Raw genomic sequence first — 23520 nt, forward strand, 5'->3', positions numbered from 1 at the left:
AGATATACAATAGGTTACTTAATGTTTGATCTAAAGTTTAAGAATCTTGATACTATAACACTTCAAGATGGTTTTTTTTTTTTTTTTTTATTAAGTATTGAAGGGAAAATGTGTGTTTTTAAACACTAAATTGGTTGAACTTCATAGAAATCACTGTACTATGTATTCATTTAAAGTGAAGGTAAAAAAATACTATTAAAAAAAAAATGGGGCACTTTCATTCATCAAAGTTAAGCAGCCGGTTTATAAATTTACCTCTCTTCTATTCACAGCCAGAGCAGCTTCCCTCCTAGAGATCCTCTCTTCACCACATCAGCAATGACTAATCCGGCTTCCTCCAATCATGGCATGGCCTCAGGCAATGATTGTCTGAGGCCATGCTGTGATTGGAGGGAGCCGGATTAGTCATTGCTGACGTGGTGAAGAGAGGATCTCCAGGAGGGGAGTGGCTCTGGCTGTGAAGAGTGAAGGAAAGTGTATAAACCTTCAATTAAAAAAAAAAAAAAAAAAAAAAAAATTAAATAAAATCCTTTTAAAACAGACTTAATTTGTGCAAGGTTCATTACTTGATGTCACAGCCCCACAAGGAGGCTGCAGTCTCCACAGAAGGCAAAGGAGTCTTTGTATGCAGTTGATAGGAGAGATCTCCTGAGCATGGGCAATAAACTGACTAGCTAGCACAGAAGTAAAAAAAAAATATGTCATACATTTGACAGTAGAACTTATTTTCTGTAGTGTCAGCTCTTCTAACTAAAGACAGTGGCTACACATGTTCCGAGTGCTCATTTTGCAAAAAAAAATAAATAAAAAAAAATAATAATAAAAGTTGAACGTTTCCATTTTAGCTTTACTTTGATTTAACTCTTTTCTAAAAAGCACTATTTCATATCCTTTAAAGAATATCTATTGATACTGATCTTTTCGCCATAACCCCTAGACATAGGTTAGCAATCCTCAGGGGTCAAGTCGAGCGGGAACGCATGGGAACAGAGTTCCTGCACTATTTTTGCAGGAGGAACCAAGTTTCCTCTGGACAGAACAGAAATGCTTCAGTAAACACTGATGCTGGAAGGAGGTAGGGCACCTGGTTAGAGGGAGAGATCCTCTAGTAATGGGCAGTAACACTTCCTACAATACACTAGATGCAAGCCCATCAGCAGTCCTGCTGTGTAATCACCCTGCAATGTGTGCAAGACATGGTGCTTGCATTTCTGTGGCTGGCTCTGGGGTTATTTAGCTCCCCTCACCAGAAATAAGACCATTACACCTTAAAGGGACAGTCAACACCAGAATTTTTGTTGTTTAAAAAGATAGATAATCCCTTTATTACCCATTCCCCAGTTTTGCATAACCAACAGTTATATTAATACACTTTTTACTTCTGTGACTAACTTGTATCTAAGCATCTTCTGACCGCCCCTAAACACATGACTTTTTTATCTATTGACTTGCATTTTAGCCAATTAGTGCAGTGTCTGCTACTAGCCACGAGCGTGATCACAATGCTATCTATATGGCCTACATGAACTTGCTCTCCCCTGCTGTGAAAAGTAAATAAAATAGAGGCGGCCTTCAAAATCATATGTCCCTTCCTAAGCTTGCTTTCAACTAGAATACCAAGAGAACAAAGCAAAATTGTTGATAAAAGTAAATTGGAAAGTTGTTTATAATTACATGCCCTACTTGAAAAATGAAAGTATTTTTGGACTTGACTGTCCCTTTGGGTGAGACTCTGTGAAAGCAATCCTACTTGTCACCTGTGTAGTACTCACATTTAGTGCATTCTTTGCAGCTTCAGCACCAGCTCTATTGTCAAAGGTGACAAAACCAACAGGCTGAGGGAAGAGAGAGGACATTAACATGGAAGTTGATCTTAAGGAAAGCAGATTGTTCTGAGAAGGAAAATATAAAAATAAAAGTTTACCTGTTTTGATGTTAGCTTGATCAGTGATCCTTCATACCCCTAGAAGGTAAAGATCAAATTACAAGACTAGACTGCAGAATGCATACAAGCCTGTGGTGTTTTTGCAGCACTGGGGAAGGGTGCTTGTGCTGGACACTAGGGAAGGGCAGACCTGCATTGCTAATCAGGGACAGTAGTGACAAGCTGCAGAGGTGATGTAATTACACCCTCTGCCATAGGGTGGTGCTGTGGTCCCCCAATAGCAGAACTGATGTGAAAACCATTTTCCCCCAGCAGTGACTAAGGCTGTGCTCTGTCAGTGTGGAACGTTGTGCTTATGCTGTGAAATCTACTTAAAGATGGGATTAATAAATAGACATGGACCTACTCTTTAAAATGCGGATACAGAAGTATCTGTGATACTGTCAGGGACGTCAACGTAAAACACTAAGCATTACACTTCAAAGTATAAAATCCAAGTCCATTTTACCCATCCATCTACTTATGTAGTGTGGCAGAACCGTGGAATGTGAAATGGTACCTTTCACTGCAGTTTGACCCAAAGTTCAGGCAAGGAAGGGAAGAGAAAAATAAACCAGTTACTTTTATGAATTAAAGGGGGATTTGTTTAAATTAAAACAGTTTCCCTCATATTCCCACTCAGTGACCCAGAATGTACAGTATTTCCCAATTCTTGCAAATTGGTGTATGGGGGCATGAAGCCTCTACAAAAATTGTAAGTTTTCCCAATAGAAACAAAAAGTCACCCCTAAAACTACAAACAGTTCAGAACTTGTGAAATGTAAAGAAATCTCTGGAGTCTAGTTTTTATACACCCCTCAACATTTTTGTACAGGAATTAAGAAATAATCAAAGGGTTTGGCAAGGAAAGAAACTAAAGCCAGTCTGGCCCCAATTAAAGGGACAATGTATTTAAATATTTTACCCTTAATATTCCAGATGGCATAACAATTGAGAACATATTAAGTATATTTGAAATGACTCAGTGTATTTTGTATTTAGATTAGCCGATTTTGCTCATTAAAGCCACCTACCATTGTTCTCAACATGCCCATTAAAATCGGCGTTTACTACAAAAAGGAGCAGATTTTATTCACACAAAGGTAATATTTAAACAGAATATTTTTAAATACTTGTGTGGTTTCAATGAACAAAAACAGCTAATACAAAAATAATCCTAAAAATGAGTAATGTCCAATACATTTAATACTATGATCCTGGTTTAGCCATTTATTGAGAACACAAGGGGGGGGGGGGTACTGCCCCTTTAAGTGAATCTCAGACCATGGGGAGGGGGGGTATAACATTCTAAACCATTTTATATATTAGGGAAGAAGGTTCTTTATAACAAATGTTACAGGTTAAATGAATAGAAGGGTCAAAATTGACGTGTGCATTTCAAGTTGAATTTTTTTTTACAATTTACTTCCATTAGCAAAAATGCTTCTAGTAAAAGTTATTACTTTTCAGCGGAATACGCCCATATTCTGTGAAGGCCCATGCACCAATATGCATGCTTTGTTTTCTAAAATGGAAGTAGTCCATATTTAAAAAAAAAAAAAAAAAAAAAAAAAAATCTTACCTTTCTAATAACAGTACTATGTATACAAAGGTATTATATGAATATACCTTTAGGTTACATGTATAAGCTGCATTATGTAATTATTGCATAAGTGACAAGATATTGTTTACACTTTGTTCCATTCCCTCTTCAAACTAAACCATTTCTGCAAATATTCTGATCAAGCAGTTTGGATAAGGTTTTCTACCTGTAAATTTAGAACCATTTTTGCCGTTTGACGTATATTGCAAAAATGCTTTATTTCAAAGTGAAATTTAAATTTGACCTTTCTATCCATAGTTTAACATTTTTAACCAAAGTCATGTAAAGTGTGAAGGATTTTGCACAGTACACAATTTTACAATACAGAAAATACCCCACTAACATTGTAAGGGAAAAGGTGGTTTGACAAATTAGTCTAGTAATTACAGTCTAGTACAGTTGTAACCAATAGAGTACGGGTTTGTTAATATTTTTGGGAGCATTTTTAGACCGGTCTAAGGGAAATACTAGTTCTTTGGTAAGGAACTGGTTAAACAGATTCTGCTAGTACAGTAAATTTAACAAAACAAAGGTCCATCCAAAGATTTATCTGCATGTGCTGGATACTAACATTTTAAAGTTCACAGGTCCTACCTTAAATGGTCGAAAAAGCAAGTAAAGTTCTCTTGGTTTGATGTCAATTGGGAGGCCACTGACAAATAGTGTTCGTACCTATAAATGAAAAAAACAAAGTTTAAATAAAAAAAATAATACAGCTGTATGAACATTGTTCTATTGGGTTCAAGTAAAGAAAATATTCTCCAGTCAGTGTACAACTCTGCTTTTACACCCCCAGCCCCTTTTTCCTCCCCTTAATCCATTTCTACTGGTTTGAAACAGAATGAACAGCATGAAATTTTATGCAACTTTCTAATTTACTCCTATTAAATTCTCTTCATTCTCTTGGTATCTTTATTTGAAATGCAAGAAAGTTTAGATGCCGGCCCATTTTTGATGAACAACCTAGGTTGATCTTGCCAATTGGTGACTAAATTCATCCCCCCAAAAAAATAAAGTTCTGAGCTAATAAAAAGCTTAGATGCCTTTTTCAAATAAAAATTGTAAGAGAACGAAGAAAATTTAATAGGAGTAAATTAGAAAGTTGCATGCTCTATCTGAATCACGAAAGAAAATTTGGGTTCAGTGTCCCTTTAAGAAGTGAAGAAAATCCAATATGAGCCTTCTTATAAAGGACTACTAAATACAGTACAATTTCATCAACAAGTGCTTACTAAAGACAATGCGACAACATTTACTCTGAAATTCAAAGAGATTTGTTTTCTGACCAAATGTATTCCCCCTTTGTATGCCCCCCTGCCTGTATCATGATTTGACAGTCACCAGCCAATCACAGTAGTATATGTATACCCTTTGAACTTGTGCAAAATGTTACAATAGAAGTAAAATTGCATTATTTTTATAAAGTTAAAACTGCAAGCACTTTCAGAATCATGAAAGCGTAATTTTGACTTTGTGTCCCTTTAAGGGTTTGATGATACCATGCTGTGTTCTATGAACCACTAAGAAAATTAGTTACTTGTTATACCAGCTGCAGAGTAACTTTCATTTCAAACTGTTTATGTATGAAAGGTTTCTGCCAACTGAAACCATAACCCAATACAATAGGCTGATCTTATAGGGAGGGAATATATTATCTAAAGATACACAAGGTCTTACTTATGTTTATTAAAAAGTGACACTGAACCCAAATTTTTTTCCTCACGATTCAGATAGAACATGCAATTATAATTTACTCCTATTATCAATTTGTCTTCGTTCGCTTGCTATTTTTATCTGAAAAAGAACGCATCTAAGCTTTTTTCGCTCAGAACTCTGGACAGCGTGTTTATTGGTGGATGAATTTATCCACCAATCAGCAACATCCCAGGTTGTTCACCAAAAATGGGCCGGCATCTAAAATTAGATTTCAAATAAAGATACCAAGAGAATGAATACAATTTGATAATAGGAGTAAATTAGAAAGTTGCTTAAAATGTCATGCTCTCTGAACCGTGAAAGAAAAATAATTTGGGTTCAGTGTCCCTTTAAGTTTCCTCAAAGACCAATACTTAAAGTCCGATTTAAACCTTGCAAGTACAGGCAGTTTGTGAATTTTCCGATACTGCTGGTACCCTGAGCAAAGCATATAAACTAAAGATAACAGCAGTTCCCAGGAAGGGAAATTTACAAAGGCCAAATGCTTTCCTCTTTCTCTCCAGTGTTAAAGGAGCAGTAGAGACAAGATTCACCCACTTGCAACGTTAGATGTTACATGCTGTCCTAAAAGGGCTGGGCTTTAACGCCTTTAGGATGGCATGGAACATCAACTTTTAAAGCATCCAGCTCCATTCTAAGACCAAACAGCGGTTGAGCCAACTGGGGAAATGCTTAGCAACAAAGGCAGTTGCCCAGGAGCCAATCAGCACCATATTTTTAATCACATGATTGCAGTGATAATGTGCTTGGATGGATCAGTCTGTCCTGAAGGGGTTAAACTTAATGATTTAGAGTTTAGTAGTGTGCATGTGTTTTAAGGGATAGTAAACACAAAATATATTTTTTTAATTCAGATAGAACATACATTTTTAAACAACTTTCCAATTAATTCTATCAAATTTTCTTAATTCTCTTGTTATCCATTGCTGAAGGGACAGCATTGCACTACTGACAGGAAGCTGAAAATATCTATTAAGCCATTCACCAGAGACAAATGTATGCAGTCACCAATTAAAAAACGCTCCTATTAGTGTAGGATATGTGGATATTCATTTTTTTTTTTTAACAAGGGATACTAAGAGAACGAAGAACATGTGAACATAGAAGTGAATTTAAATTTAAGCAGCAACATTTACTAGGTAAAACATTGAAATAAACATTGTTGCAAACCCTGCTCCCAGGTGGCTTAAAGGGACAGTTTACTCAAATTTTCTCACCTTTAATTTGTTCCCAATGATCCACTTAACCTGCTGGAGTGTATTAAATTGTTTACAAGTGGCTCCTTTACCCTTATATTGGCATTTGAAATAGTTGATTTAGCATGTGATATCCCAACCTATTCTGAAAGTGTGTGGCCGCAGGTCCAAGCTATAGATAAGCTTTGTAAACACAGACAGCAGAAGAAATGACGGTCCCAGCGGAATATAGCCGAGATATGGTAATGCAATGTTGATTTTCTATTGTTCTCTCCAAGTACTGGTGATTGTTTAATGGACAGATATAAGATAAAGAAGCAGTTATATGTACACAATGTGATACAGTAATGAGATCTGATTATACCTACAAGCTCAACCCATTTTATTAGGTTGTGGCTTCAAAACACAAAATAAGAGCTTTAATATACACAAATAAACCTTAAAAAGCTAATTTTCATACATTTTTTACTCTACAGTTAGTAAAAAAAAGCAATTGTAAACACATTGAAGGAAAAACTATTTTACAGTATACTGTCCCTTTAAGACACATGCACTCTAAGCTCATAGGATTCCTCTAACAAAGGATAGCAGAGAACTAAGCAAACGGAAATTGGAAAGAGATCTTTAAATGAACAGTGAAATCCTAGTTTTAAATCAAAGTTTACTGTGATGGAGGGAGATCATATTTCTGGCTTGGCAACTGAAATTTGAACACATTTGTTAAGTCCTGGCTTAACCCCCTCACTGCAGAGGGCGAATCCTTGTCACCCTCTGCACAATGTTAAGAGCACTTAGAGGGATATGGGAACCCTCATTTGAGAGTATAGTCAGGGATCTCAAGTCTTTAAGTTGCAGCCAACTAAAAAAAATGGAAACCGTGGCGCTATCTCCCTTTGTGCTAGATGGACAAGTGACCATATTTGAAAGGACAGATTCTTAAAGGGATGCTAGACCCAAATTGTTTCTTTCACGATTCAGATAGAGCATGGAATTTTAAGCAATTTTCTAATTTACTTTTATTAATTCTCTTTTTTGCTCTTGCCATCTTTATTTAAATAGGCAGGAATGAAAGCTTAAGAGCCAGCCCATTTTGGTTCTGCATCTGGGTAGCGCTTCCTGATTGGTGGCTAAATGTAGCTAACCAATCAGCAAGCTCTATCCAGGTGCTGAACCAAAAATGGGCTGGCTTCTTACCTTACATTCCTGCATTTTTAATTAAAGATAGCAAGAGAAGAAAATTGCATGCTCTGAATCATGAAAGAAAAAAATTAAAGGGTTACTAAACCCACATTTTTATGTTAGATGACAAACAGCACTTTCAAATGAATGTATAGAATAGACCAGCTCCCTTTCTGAGTTCTGTGTGCCCAATAAACCACACAAATTATATCCTTGGACTTTTGGAAATAGCTCCTTCAGTTTTACAGATCAATCATTTCCATGACACTATATAGCTGAAAGTTAGTATAACCTAACTTTCACCTAGATTACTTGTTTTGTGTTAACAGGGGTGCAGTGCTAACAAGCAGTTTATGCTCACTGCTCACTTGCGGACAATGCTGGTATTACGGGTTTTTAGAAACCCAGTGTTAACCGCAAAAAAAGTGAGCTAAGAGCAAAATTAAGCTCCACATCTCACCTCAATACCAGCGCTGCTTATGGTAGCGGTGAGCTTAGGGTTTATTTTACAGGCAACTTTGTATTTATTTTAACTAGGTACAATAGTTATAATAAAAAAAATAAAAAAAAAATAAAAAAAAAAAAAGTGGTGCACATCCAACCACTTAAGTCCACATATTTATATATACTTCTGTCTGCTAAATATTCTTAAATAGTTCAAATGAAATTGGGATAAACATCTCACAATATTGACATTTATGCTGCAAAAAGTTTTTGCCCGTTAAATGCGCTTTTAAATAAAGATGGGATCTTAGTCACACAATATGATCATATTCTGCTAGGCCAGTCACCACTTACAAGGTGTCCCACAATAGACTGGTCCTAACACTAATCAGTTTAGCTTTGCTGGGCTGAATCATTCATTTCTAATATTCAAATACAGAATTCCCACACTGCAGCAAATCATGTCTACACAGAGTGAAACTCCCTAGCTTTATATGTATACCACAATCACATTGTCTGGAACACACCTGGGCTGGGCGGTGTGCATTAACCAAAGGTTTCTACCTTAATTCTGATTGGCTTATAGAATTCTATCAGCCAATCAGAATTAAGGTAGAAAAAAAAATCCTATTGGATGATGCAATCAGCCAATAGGATTTTTGTTTTCTACCTTCATTCCGATTGGCTGATAGAATTCTATCAGCTAATTGGAATTGAATATTTTTTACAGATAAAAGCAGATTTCTTTGGGGCAATGCTCTGCAAAAGGCCCTTTTAAGGGCTATTTGTAATTTAATGTTAGGGGGATTAGAGTAGGTGTAAATAGTTTTAAAATCTTGTAATTTTATTATTTTAAATTGTAATTGTATTTAGTTTAGGTAATTAATTTAATTATAGTGTATTGTTCTGTGCAATTGTAACTTAGTTTAGGTTTTATTTTACAGGTAAATTTGTCTTTATTTTAACTAGGTAAATAAGTTTGTATTTATTTTAAACTAGGTACAATAGTTACCTATTTAATAACTACCTAGTTAAAATGCAAAGTTGCCTGTAAAATAAAAATAAACCCTAAGATAGCTACAATGTAACTTAGTTATATTGTAGCTAGCTTAGGGTTTATTTTATCTGTAAGTATTTAGTTTTAAATAGTAATTTAGCCAATTATAGTAATTTTATTTATATTTATTGTAATTATATTTAAGTTAGGGGGGTAGGGTTAGACTTAGGGGTTAATAACTTTAATATAATGGCGGTGACGTTGGGGTCAGCAGATTAGGGGTTAATAAATGTAGGTGTCGGCGATGTTAGGGCCGACAGACTAGGGGTTAATATTTAAATAGTGTTTGACGTGGTAGTGTGGCGGTTTAGGGGTTAATATATTTATTATAGTGGCGGCGATGTCCAGTTCGGCAGATTAGGGGTTACATTTTATTTTAGCGTTTGCAATGTGGGGGGGCCTCAGTTTAGGGGTTAATAGGTAGTTTATGGGTGTTAGTGTACTTTTTAGCACTTTAGTTAAGAGTTTTACACTACGCCGTATCATAAAACTCTTAACTACTGACTTTAAAATGCGGTACCAGGCTTGACAGGAGGAGAGGTTCTACCGCTCACTTTTGGCTAGACTTGTAATACCGGCGTTATGCAAGTCCCATTGAAAATATAGGATACGAATTGACGCAAGTGGATTTTCGGTATTTCCCAGTCTGGCCAAAAAAAAAAAAAATCTAGCGGTGAGCCCGTCATTTCAAGACTCTTAATACCAGCGGGCGTAAAAAGCAGTGTTAGGAGGTCCCAATGCACAACTTGTAATCTTGCTGTTTAATTTTTTAAATATTTAACCTTAAGACTTGGCTAATCTGTTCTAGCATAGACAAGAATTGTAGTCTACTCAATTCTATAAGCTTAAAGGGACATTTAAAAAAAAAAAAAAAAAAGTAATTTCAACAAAACCATTCATAAAAAAAATAATTTGAGTTAAAAGTCCATAAATCAAAAAGCACAGAAGGGCTGTAATCACAGTCCAGGACTCAGTTTTATGTTGAAAAATCCAAAGTACATCAGAATACCTGTGAATGTAAGGGGACATTGTCACCAGTATATAAAGCCACTAACACTATATTTACCAACACTGGGAATCTGTTTTAAAAATAAAAGCATTCCCACTAGTTGTACACTGGGCGTACTGGATAACGTTCTATACACTAAATAGCAATTTGCGTTATTTCAAAACTGCAGGCTCGTTCTGTAATGCAGATATGGATGCCTGGAGGGTTTGTTTTAATGCTGTCTTTTCAATTTTTTTTTAAACGAATGTTATGTATCAATATTAAATTTCTTACATTCAAACCAATTTAATAGTATTAGTCAAAAAAAAAAATATATATAAAAGAATTTATAAGCACAATATATAGTATATGCTGTAGGTGAGAGGACCTACTTTTTACACTGTAGTATGCAATTTCTGTGCAACTTCCATATATAAAAATAAAATTCATGGTCTGAATATTAAAAAAGTTAAGACACTTTCCCAATTTGCCAACATTGACCTTTTGCACAGTTTTTATATGCACACTTTCTGGGGAACAAGATCCTACCAAGCATTTGCACAAGCTCAGGGTATATGTATACTAGTCTGGTTGGCTGATGTCTCACATTATACAGGGGGCTGGAAAGTGGGAGAAAAATGTCAAATTCTACTGCTTATTTGAAATTCAGAGTAATTACTGCATTGTCTTATGTACTTGTTAATTGTGTAAAATTCTACTGCATTGAGTGGTCCTTTAAATTTACACACACGCCAATACATAACCAGCTACACAATGTGTCAGGGAAGGTATTTTTAGGAGCCTGAACTTGATTGAGAGCAGCTTTAAAAAAGTGTTAGCAAGATCTATATAAATGCTTTCATAAAAGAAAATTAAAAAAAAAAAAAGTGGTTCCAAGTATACAGCTTAAGAATTGGTGGGGAGCCTGTAGAGCATTTCATATGTATACGGCCACACCAGGACAGACAACCACCAAGCAGCCATGCATACTCAAAGAATACTAACTCACTTTAGAGACCATCTAAAGTCTCCCTTGGTGCATAACAGTGTGCATCTACTGCATCAAGTAGACAGAACTGGTAAATATTTTAAAAGGTTGGGGAGAGTTGGGTCCTGACGTGCAATGTTTTGTTCTCACTCAGACAGAAAACATCCCTGGTGGTTTAATAAGTGAGCCGCCAACATGTGCGGAAGTAAGTGCCTGTGACAGGTGCGAGGGGGAAGCAGCGTAGCTTATGGAGGAATGTGAGAGCACACACTTAAGTACCCCACAGTTATGGTTAGGTGTGCTGCCTGCTCTGCAAACCAACATGTTTCAGTTTTATCAAATCATCACCAAGTTAGTATTTATAAAGTGCTTTTATATATTTAAATACAAATATTGCATGATAGAACAGAATTCAGAACATCTGATCAATGGTGGGTACTTCAGTACCAGCTGTGTATGTAAACACTTAAAGCACCAATATGAATTTAGAAGCTTCTAGATGGATTAAATAAGATTAACCATGCATAGACACTAGTGTTGTGTTTAACCCCCACAGGGAGTCACTACTGTTGCTAATTGGGTGACTGGCTTTGCTTGGAAGCAGCAACACTTTGCTGTTCCTGAGCAGTACTCTATGTATTAAAGGGGTTAATCATACCATTACCATTTTAGAGCATGTCATTTTTGCACTATAATTAATGACTAAGATCAAGATGGTTTGACCCACTATGTAGAGAAGCTTCATTATGGAAAGTGATTCTTAAACAGGTCAGTCAACACATATGGACCACTTAATGCAGTAGAACTGCATAACTAACAAGGGCATAAGAATTTTTTACACCTACTCTGAATTTCAAATAAGCAGTAGATTTTTCTGGCAAATTTATTTTTTCTCCTGTTTTCCAGTCCCTTGTCTCATGTGACAGCCAGCCAATCACAGACTAGTATATACTTTGTGAACTTGTGCACATGCTTAGTATGATTTTGTTCTCCAGAAAGTGCGATTATAAAAAGACTGCAAAATTTGAATGTGTCTTAAAACTACATGCTCTATCTGAAGCTTAAACTTTTGACTTGAGTGTCCGTCCCTTTAAAGGTTAATGAATGTTTTTGCAATAAAGCTTCTAGTAATGGCAATCACCGTTTCATTGACATATATACATATGCTGCTAGTGCTCCGCAAACCCACGTTCAAACATTGCCTGCCCAAATAGTTCTTTATTTTATCATTGTTGCCAACATATTACACATTGCTATTTTCTGATCTTAGAAGGCAGATTGAACACTGGTAACCGCATATGTAAATATGTCTTTGAAACAGTACTGGCCATTACTAGAAGCATTTTCTCTTAATACACACACTATCCACCTCCATTTATCTTGGTCCTTAACAGCATAAATACTCAAGTTACAAAACGTCCTCAGCTGCAAGACTTTATTTATTCCCCCCAATCATTGAAATTGGCTACCAGTTTCCCAGCTATTGGGGGGGGGGGGGGGGAAGAATAAATGTAACAGGCAACCATTTTATGATTCAAGTTTGCTTTGTTCCCATGATATCCTGAGTTGCATACCTAGGTATGCATCTGGAGTACTATATGATGGCAGGAAATAGTGCAGCCATTTAGAGCTCTTGCAAATTGATAACATTCTCACAAAACTGCTATATAGTGCTCCAGACATGGGCTGTCCCCCAAGCAGATGTCACTGATTTTCAACAACTACCAAAAGAATGAGGGGGGGGGGGGGGGAGTAAATGAGAAAGTTTTTAAACTGCATGCTCTTTAATCATGAAATACATTTTGGGTTTCATGTCTAATCTGTCTGTACATAATTATTGCCTGTGACTTTGTTTTGAATAAGCATGAAAAGGTTTGACCTTTATGGTCACATACAGAATGCACTCCTGTCGAGTCTGTAAGTGTAGGACAAACCAATCCATCATAGCGATTGCCCATCTTTCTCAATTTCAAATCAGCAGTAAAAGCAACATTCCAGGTTGTTACCAGAAGCATGCAACATAAGGTACTGGAGAGATTAGACTAGTGTTTGTGTACAGGGAAGGGAAAGTGTTCCTGGCTTCCCAGCAAACACGAGATAAGTTACTGAAGTGCTTTGGTATCAAGAACCATGCCTGTCACTTAAGCATTTGTCCAAACATGGACATTCATGGGCATCAAGGAGCTCTGTTGCATAGTAAGCCCTGCTAGAAAGCCTGGAGAGCAGTGGCAGAAAGCCATGCTGCATGTACAGCTAGCTACAGGCTGACGGCAGTTAGATGGAATGTTGTGATGCACATGAAAACAAACACGACTTATATGGTCCTCAGCAACATACAAACTAGATGGAGATCAGACATTGTAAACAAGGTAGTGCTGAGCAATTAGCTGTGCAAGCTCACTGGAGGTCATCAGTGCAGATTCACATATTGTCTCTGGGGTAGGTCATACCTCCCCCTCATTACAGCCATACTGAATTACAAGATCATTGGCATCTTAATGCATTAAAACAGCCTGCTTACACAAGGTTCGAGTCTTGTCCTAGCCTAGACCTTTTCTAGGAGTGAAAAAATGAATTCCTAATAATGCAATTGTAAAACTGCTATAAATTTAATGTGTTCATACAGAGGGAGAGAAAAAGCAAAACACAAAAAAAAAAAAAAAAACAAAAAAAACCACCTTGCAAAATACTTTGCCGCCTTCTCCTGTTAATCTAAATTATGTAGTCTTTCCACTCGCTCATTTATAGTTGCATTAGACAATTTATATTTTCCTAATTAGTGACATCAAAGGATACAGGACAAACATCCAGAACTCTTTATAAGGTGTGCCCAGACCTGAAAAACTGAGTATCCTAACAAAATGACTGATTTCTCATTGCAAAAGTAATGATTTAGAAGTCTGTTATTTTATGACAAACTTACACTGATGCACTTGTGGGAAGTGTGCTGAGCATCTGCACTAAATAGGAGGAAATGGTATTTGAAATGCATAAACTGCCTTAAAAAAATATGATATGAGACCTTTCCCGTGATATTTGGCGTTAAATACCATCTAGTGCTCTTGTAAATGGATAACATTCTTGCAAAACCGCTGCATATAGTGCTCCATAAATGTGCTGTCTCATAAGCATATGTTCCTGCTTTTAAACAAGATACCAAGAGAAGAAAAAATTATAACTAAATTAAAAAGTTGCTTATAAAATCACATGATCTGAATCATGAACAATTGGGTTCCATATACCTTTAAGCATTTAGAGGCTCCTCCATTTTGTCAGACTATGCGCTCAGTTCTATTCTCTAGCAAATCCTCCATGAATTATGTTTTAAACTGCTGCTGCCAGTAAAGTGTTAAACCTGTAAAACGTATGGGTTTCATGGTGGGCACTCAACTGCCTGTGAGTGGAGTTTATGCAGGTAAGCTGTGCTTGGCTGTGAGGTATTCATATGTTTAGAAGTGAAAAACTAAACAAGTGGGTAAATGCCACATTGCCAAAAGGTCATCATAGGTCTCCAGTGGACTTAAAGGGACATAAAACCCAAAATTTTTCTTTCGTGATTTAGAAAGAGCATGTCATTTTAAACAACTTTATAATGTACTTCTGTTATCTAATTTGCTTCATTCTCTTGATAACACTTGCTGAAAAGCATATCTAGATATGCTCAGTAGCTGCACATAGAGGCCTTGTGTGATTGGCTCACACATGTGCATTGCTATTTCTTCAACAAAGGATATCTATAGAATTGAGCAAATTAGATAATAGAAGTAAATTGGAAAGGTGTTTAAAATTACATGCCCTATCTGAATCATGAAAGTTTAATTTTGACTAGACTGCCCCTTTAAATAAAAGCTAAACCTGTCAGACTTTGACCCTACTGGGTGGTTTAGAGCAAAGGACAGGTGAAAAGCACTTGTTGGGATATGAGAGATATGAAACTCAAACTATTTTGTTATTCAGACATACAGTTTTAAATAAGTTTCCAATTTACTTCCATCAAATTTGCTTTGTTCCCATGGTATTTGTTATATACCTAGGTAGGTATCTGAAGCACAACATGGCTGGAAGAGTGCTGCCATCTGCTGCTCTTGCAAATCCGCTGGCATATAGTGCTCTAGACCTGTGCATACACCAGAGTAAAAACCACCAAGAGAAGAGTTTAAAATTGCATGCTGCATCACTAGAAAAATTAGTCATTTGAAACCCAATGAACCAGATGACAGGACACCTTTCCTGTGTCCCTCTAACTGGAAAAAAAAAAAAAAAAAAAAACTCGTTTCAATTACTGTTCTTATTGAGCTTTAGAGTAGCTGACCAGTGAGAAGTGAATCCCCAAGTATGTTTGTGCACAAATCACTCAGTATTTTTAAATTGCTTCAATTTTCCTTTATTTGTATTAAACAAATCTGCTTAGAGCTATCCCACATGCACAATGCACTCCAGAACCTAACAACTGTTAGAGCCAATAGGCATTGCTAAACAAGCACTCTTCACTTGCAAAGCAACCTATATAGTTAGATGGATATTTGTCATACATAGTTTTCACAGTACATGACTACCCCCCCCCCCAAGAGACAAAATTAATAACTCCAAGAAAAGGCTACAACATGAATAAAGAATCATTGCCTCAGTGAAGAGGACAGCGTGGTAACAACTTGGAGCTTGAAGGTTAGAGAGGACAGTTATTCATTAAATAATATTTACTGAAGTTACAGACTAACAGGCTTTGTTACCAAAAACAAGGCTAACGCGTCTAAAGAAAGTTAGGGCTCAACTTCTGAGCCAGAATTTTCTATTTTATGGTCCCACATATGGTGTTTTAAGGAAGAACTGATATCAAGTTCTAGACATTTTACTTCTTACCATTTTGCAATTTATGCATAAAAATGGTAAGTCTAAAATATTTATGCTTGGAGTCATTACACAAAATTCTCAGATGGGAGACATGAAACCCTAGATTTTTCCATCATGGCTCTGATACAGCATACACATTTTTATCAACTTTCCAATTAACTTCTATCAGCAAATTTGCTTCATTTTTCATTTGAATAACATCTCAGGTAAGCCAAACAAGAAGCAAGTGTGCAGCCACCAGTAAACTGCATGCCAGTAGTGCATTGCTGCTCCTACCTATGTATGCTTTTCAACAAAGGAAAGCAAGAGAAGTACATTTTATAGAATTAAAATGGAAGGCGTTTTAAAATTGCATGTTCTGAATTATGAGTTTCATTTTCACATTACAGTCCCTTTAAACACATGTTGGCAATGTATGCAAGCCTCAACCCCTCTCCAAACACAAACAGCAAAAGTATTTACTTAAGATAACTGCAGCAGAAATCACATAATTTACAAAAATATTGATATTATTTGGACACTTCAACTATCAGCCCCACAACAAAAGGAGGTTAGGGGGGTTGCTGCCAGGTGATTACCACCATCACTGGTTATAACATGAAACTTTCAAGTAAGGAGTCTTGTATTTCTATGTGAGGGGAGTAATATACAATTATCTGGCAACTGAACAAGAACAGGAATCTGTTATTAAAAGAAGTCTCAAGTCTATTGTTGAGGGGTGGAGTATCTCCTGGGATGTCCAACCCCTCAATATGCCTATGTTTGTCAGGTGATCACTATTGCAATGGTGAACATTTTTGCCTCCTTGCCATGTACCCCTACTTAAAAAAAAAAAAAAAAAAAAAAAAAAGTCTCCTGTTCAAAAGGGCTCATGTGCCCTGTTTTAGGGTGCTGTGGAAATTAGCAGGTAGCATAAGTTACCTAGAAAACAGGCAAAAATGGCAATCACCTGACACCCAGAAGGGCATGAGACCAGTCAATTGAAGATTGAAATATTCTCAGGTGAAGTGTTTTGGCCACACATGTGCAGTGTTTAAGGGCTCTTTTTTTTACCGGGATCACCCGCATCTTGCAGGAGCAAGAGAAATGCAGACTTTCCTGGGACAACATATGCAGTAATGTCAAAGGACATTCCAACCTCAACCAATGACTGAGGAGACTACAAGACAATAGAGGGGGGGGGGGGTGTAAGGACTGCAGACACCCCACACGCACACTTGGGGACTAAAGGAACAGTTAACCAAAAAATTCTCCCCAATTATCAAGTTTACATGCTGGAGTGTATTAAAGGGACACTCAAGTTAAATTTTAATGATTCAGATACAGCATGTAAATTTAAACAACTTTCCAATTTAATTCCATTAAAAAAAATGTGCACAGTCTTTTATAATTAAAATTTTTGAGTCACCAGTTCCTACTGAGCATGTGCAAGAATTCACAGACTATAAGTATATGCATTTGTGATTGGCTGATTGCTATCACATGGTACAAAGGGAGTGGAAATATACATAACTGAAATTTGTTAAAAAAAACAAAAACACACTACTCATTTAAAGTTCAGACTAAGTGCTATTGCATTGTCTTGCTATTTTGCATTTGTAGATTATGCAAATCTGATGTGTTGATTGGTCCTTTAAATTATTTACAAGTAGCTCCTTTACCCCTATTTTTGCATTTGAAATAGCCAACTTAGACTGGTATCCTCACCTGTAGTAAAAGTTTGTGTACTGGAGTCTATGCTATTGAAAAGTCTAAGAACACAGCCAGTGTGGTGCAGGATAGTTAGAGAGAACAATGGAAAATACTTTTATTATTGTATGGAGCTTTGGTTTTCCAGACAACTATAAGAAGGAAACAAGTGTGTACACAAAGTGATGGCATAATGAGATCTTATATTACCTGAAACTCAACCCACGGTAATAGGCTGTGGTTTAAAAGCACAAAACCAGCAACTTCAAACACCTGAAAATGCAATTTCTTACATTCTATATACTTCTGCTTTGGATCTGACCATCTAAGTTTAACTACTTTGCAGGGGGTTCAGCATAGTTTTACGCAAGCAACAGTGCAATAATAAAATGCTTCAACAGTATTTTCGTTTAGCACTTTTGTCCTTTAATGTATTAACAGGTTATTAAATTTAAAAAAAAAAAAAAAAAAAAAAAAAAAAAAATGGATGTTAAATTAGAGGCTGCAGCCTCTCACGCAAGAAGTATTTTGCAACAAATGCAATTTTTTTTGCCAAAATAAGTGTGTGTTTTACAACTGATACTTAGATAACAAAAAATTAGAGAACAGAAGTAAAGGGAAAGTTGCTTAAAGGGACAGTCTAGTCAAAATTAAACTCATTATTCAGATAGGACTTTAATTTTAATCAACTTTCCAATTTAGTTTATCATCAAATTTGCTTTGTTCTTGTGGTATTCTTAGTTGAAACTAAACCTAGGTAGGCTTATATGCTAATTTTTAAGCCTTTTAAGGCTGCCTCTTATCAAATGCTTTAATTGCATTCCACAACAAGAGACTGCTAGTTCATGTGGACCATATAGATAACACTGTTCAGACACAGGGAGTTAAGTTACCACAACATAATACTAAAGTCAATAGATAATACAAAGTTATGTAAGCAGGGGCTGTCAAAAGATGCCTAGATACTAGGTAATCAGGTAAAAAAAATAATAATATAACTGTTGGTTATGCAAAACTGGGGAATGGGTAAGAAGGAATTATCTATCTTTTAAAAAAAAAAAAAGAAAAAAGGAGAATTGATTTTATTCCTTTAAAATTGTATGCTCCATATCAGTGATGGTGTTCTGTCGAACTCCAATCTGACGTCACTTCCGGTGACTATTTTAATATCGATTTTGCCTATGTAAACCTTGGTCGAATGAGGTTTACAAGGGGGGCTTAGCCCCCCCCTTGAATCCCCCAGGCAGAGGAAAAAAAATAAAAAAAATAAAAAAATAAAAAATAAAAGTGAAGATAGGCTATTAGTGCCCATCTGATTGGTTGTGAATCCTGTCACTCACTGGACACGGACCAATCAGATGTATGGAATCGCCGGAAGCAACGTCAGATTGGAGTTTGCGATGTATTGGGAGTTCTTGATAGAACACCGGCTAACCTTGGCACCCCAGGTGTTTCAAAAATTACATTTCCCATGATGCTTGACTGGACTGCAGAGGGCCCAAGCATCATGGGAAATTTAGTTCTGAAACACCTGGGGTGCCAAGGTCTGCCATCACTGCTCTATGAAAAAAAAAAAAAAAAATATGTCCCTTTAAGGAGAACACATGGCTGAGATTGAGGGATTAAGGTTAAAGCATGAGAATAGGTAAATTTGAATGTCACTTGGTGGAGTGCAACAAACCAGACTGTTATTTATAGCAAAATAAAGCAAAAATGTTAAACTTAAAGTGATGGTAAACTCTCCCCTTTATAAAATCAGATCTGGAATGTAAGCGCCATTTTAGATGAAGTTTAATTCATTAGCTGTAATGAAGATGCAGTATAACTTAGTTATTAATATAGATATGAAATTCAAATACTGCATTGTCCTCCGCCCACTTTAAAAGTAAACTTTTCTGTGAGCTAACAGATTGAATTGTTGTCCAATCAGCGCTCTCCCCATATGGCACTTTTGTTGTAGCTAGAGCATTGATTGGAGAGTAATTCAATCATTTAGCTGACAGGAAAATTGACTTTTGAAGTGGGTGGTGTAACGTCGGGTATTTGAATTTCATATCTATATTTATAACTAAGTTATAGCTCATCTTCATTGCACATGATGAATAAAACCCCATCTAAAATAGCACTTACATTCCAGATCTGATTTTATAAAGGGGAGAGTTTACCACCACTTTAAGTGCAATGTGGGGATTGCATTAAATTGTCACAACTTAAGTTTACCACAAGCAAGACTATTTCATCTTCCTGAATTATAGCAGGGAATGAGTAACCCATTTCAGGTTAGTACAGGAGAATTGTTTAAAGTGAATGAAACTTGACGAATGTGTGTCTGGTTTTTAAAAATCCTATTAAAAGCAGGGGCACTTTCATTCAAACTTTACATTTCACTGGTTTTGTTAAACTATACTTACCTTGTCTTCTTGAAAGCCGCTCCAGCGCTTCCCCCACAAGCCTTGTCATACGTCAGCAAGGACGATTCTGGCTTCCTCCAATCATGACATGGCCTCAGGCCATGTTTGCTCGGGGGGGGGGGGGAGAATCAGTTATTGGAGGAAGCTGGATTAGTCATTGGTGATGTATAGGAGACTTGTAACGGGCAGGGGAATCACTTTTAAGAAGAAAGTATTATAACAAAACCAGTGAAAAGTAAAGTTTGATAAATTAAAGTGCCCCTGTTTTTAATAGGATTTTTAAAAACCGGGCACTCATTCGTCAAACTTTACATTCACTTTAATAAGGCATAAATTTGCTGTGTCGTACAATTGTGAAAAGAAAGAATCAGTCTTTAGTAAGCTTGGCTGAAAGTTTAAGTGATGGTAACAATTCTGGTGTTTCAACAAAGCTAGGATTTACCATCACTAAAAATAGAGACCTTTATTCAGTTTGTTTTTCAAACCTATGATTGATACCTTCATTTCACTGTGGCTTAAACATTAAACTAAAGTGCATATGGCCGCTCATAGCTCAGTTTCAGTGAGGTGATGTTTCCAACTCTTAGCCAATAGCCATGCTAGTCTACAGAACAGTGCCAAAGGGCAAGCACGGCTATTGGCTAAGAGGTGGAAACATCACCTAAAAATAAAATAAAAGACATGGAGCTATGTCGTGGGCAGCTGGAGATTCTTCGATTAGTGCTTAAGCCGTGGCAAAATAAAAAAAAAGTTACTTATTCAACTGATGAACCATAGCTTTTTTTTAATTCTTTTTATTAAAAAACATATACAGGACAATAGTTACATCACATTAAGCAGTGACACTATTAACCAATTGTCAGTGGTAATGCAAGATTTGAGTTAGCCAACTCATGTGTTGCATTCTCCCTTTCAAGATTTTATATCTTAAATACAATCCTTAAGTAGTTAACAGTAACTAAACAAGTGAACTAATTAGTAAGCACATAGGTTTTTTTCAGCCAAAGTGTTTTGCATAACAGGTGGATTTACCATCCAAAATTATCTCCAAAGACGGAACTATAGCATTTTTGAAACACTAGAATTTACTTTCACTAGAGAAAATAGTCTTAGTTGACCTACTTCAGCAACCACAAAAAAAACCCCCACAAATGTAAAGGGTCACTAAACTATTAGCAGCTCTTATTTAAAAGAAATACAATTTGTAATTGTGCCTTGTCTAAGTTTACTAGAAAAGTCAAGCCATAAAACCTTTTTTTATTGCAATTATCAGTATTTTACATTGCAAATTGCCTAAACAGACTATTCAATTTGCAGGTTACAGAATTTGCTTTTCGGCCTCTCTAGGGAGTGTCAAGCATTTTTTTTCATAAAGCGAGAGGCGTATAAATTTCAAATTAATATAACTGGAAGATTAATCTTTTAAAGATGGACAATTTTAATGGGAAGTTCAAAGGAAACAATTTCACTTGGAGTAAGCTTTTTAATCATCCACCTTTAATGTGTTAGGGGACATTACAATGATGTGTTTTGTATTTATTAACCCAGCTGTGTGCAGGGAATCTATGCAGCCTTCTACCCTCATGGTGGCATATTTTGGACATTTACTAAATTAACAGCAGTAAAACCATTATTTAGAATAAAATTACACCCCCCCCCCCCCCCATATGCATGTCCACTCATCTAATAAAGTGTCTATGCAAAGTTGAGACTATACATACACTGGATAATGTGATCAGAAGGGGAAAAAAAAAACAAACAAAAAAAAAAAACACCTAAGCAAAGGCCATAGGTTTGGAAAGCATGTCTGACTCTAAACCCCATATGGATCAGGAAATCACTTAATACCTCACATTCCAGGTTTTAAATAAAAGTTACTAACATTGACATTACGCAGAACATAGTGTGATTGACATATGTAACCACTACACTTTGCTAATTATAGGGACCCCCCCCCCCCAAAAAAAAAACACAACAACTCACTACTAGTCATGATAGACATAATGTAGAAGTTTGTTCTCTCACTCATAAGCTGAAGTTTATCAGCTCAGTGCAATATAATTTCTGAAACTTACAAGGTTTATACAAACATGAGCAGGTTTATGAAGTTACGCCTGAGCGTATTTAGTGTTGGGAGCAGTCGTCTCTTCCATAACTGGCTCACCAATTAACTTACTAACCAGCCAGGTCTTCATGACCTTACAGACGGAAGTGGGGGAACCCTATGCGAGCCCAGCATGCAGAGCTGGAACAAGCGGAGCACATCACTGCCTCAAGCACAGTCCCAGCAAACTTAAAAGGAAAACGGATCAAACAAAAATGATACAACAAAAGGATTACAAGAAGGGAAGCAGGGAGCGTGTGCAGGGTGGGGTCACAGGGTCACTCACCTCTTCTTCTATAGTATTATTATTATGTTCCGTTTCTGGCTTCATGGTACTCATTGTGTATAAACCAACAGCTGATTCCTCTACAGAGTCCACGGTGGCTAAATGTTGGGTTTCCCTACGCTGTAAAGTCTTTGGGTTAATGTAGTTATTAGAGCCTATGAACCAAACTCTTGCTGAGCTTTCGTTTCAAGTGACTTTAAGTGCACAGTGAAGGTGCGAGAGCTATACTTGTGGTGTAGAGCAGTGTGTGAGTGCAAGGAGAAAGTGCAAAAGAGGACTGGCACTGGAGCCCCTTTATACCACCCTTTTGCTTGGGTGAAAGGTTAATTAAAGTTAGGGGGAGGATAAAGAAAGGGGGGTGAGTGAAGCTGCAGTGAGAGTCTTGCAGTTTTCTCATCAATTAAAGTTAGAGAGGAGAGTCTGGGAGGGGTGAAGGGTTGTTCCTTGTGATGCTGGTAATGGGATCAGCTGGGTGTCCTCCTCCTTGTGTATCCTGGGAGATCAATCAGCCAATCAATTTCATCCTTAACAAAGCAGCTGCTTTTCCAAAGGGAAAAAACAAACAAAAAAAAAACTTATTTATCCTCAACTTTGATGAACTTGCATTATGGCAGATTCTTAAAGGGGCCAAGGGACAAGCTCCAGTACACGGCATCTGGAGTTGCTCTGGATTATGCAATGATGGGTAAACTGTGTAACTCTTTCCCTGCTGGTCTGTGTTCTACTTATTACCTAATGTGTAAAATAGGGTAACGATATTAAACGCATTCCTTCTGTACAAAAGTCCTCTTTTATAGAATAATAGTAAAATATATTATTTGTTGTTATAAAATACAATAACATAATTTACTCCTATAGAAATGCATGTAGATTGTTAAACTATATACACCATTTTAATGCATGAAACATTTTGGCAATGATTGTTATTCCTATATTTAGTGTCCAGAAACAAAGTAACTTTATTAAATTGTTTAGTTTGAAACTTTCCCTGGGAGAACATAAAGTGTTCGTCCTATTAATATTATCCCTTTATTATCGTGATATTCTGATATCTGAAATTCTACAAACAGCGCTGGATTTTACA

The 23520-nt window shown here is 36.5% G+C and overlaps 1 protein-coding gene across 1 annotated transcript in view; it reads right to left on the reverse strand.

The window, feature by feature from the left end:
- RBPMS2 (RNA binding protein, mRNA processing factor 2) overlaps positions 1-22836 on the reverse strand; it is a 35025-nt gene extending 12189 nt beyond the window's left edge. Inside the window, exons 1-4 of the mRNA XM_053719883.1 lie at positions 22437-22836; positions 4122-4199; positions 1925-1963; positions 1773-1835 (exon numbers count right to left, since the gene is read on the reverse strand). Of these exons, the coding sequence (XP_053575858.1) occupies positions 1773-1835; positions 1925-1963; positions 4122-4199; positions 22437-22490 (234 nt within the window). The 5' untranslated portion in view covers positions 22491-22836. The remainder of the gene's footprint in view (positions 1-1772; positions 1836-1924; positions 1964-4121; positions 4200-22436) is intronic.
- Between the last annotated feature and the right edge of the window lie 684 nt (positions 22837-23520).

This window comes from Bombina bombina, chromosome 6, assembly GCF_027579735.1.
Source record: "Bombina bombina isolate aBomBom1 chromosome 6, aBomBom1.pri, whole genome shotgun sequence".
Classification (NCBI taxonomy): domain Eukaryota; kingdom Metazoa; phylum Chordata; class Amphibia; order Anura; family Bombinatoridae; genus Bombina; species Bombina bombina.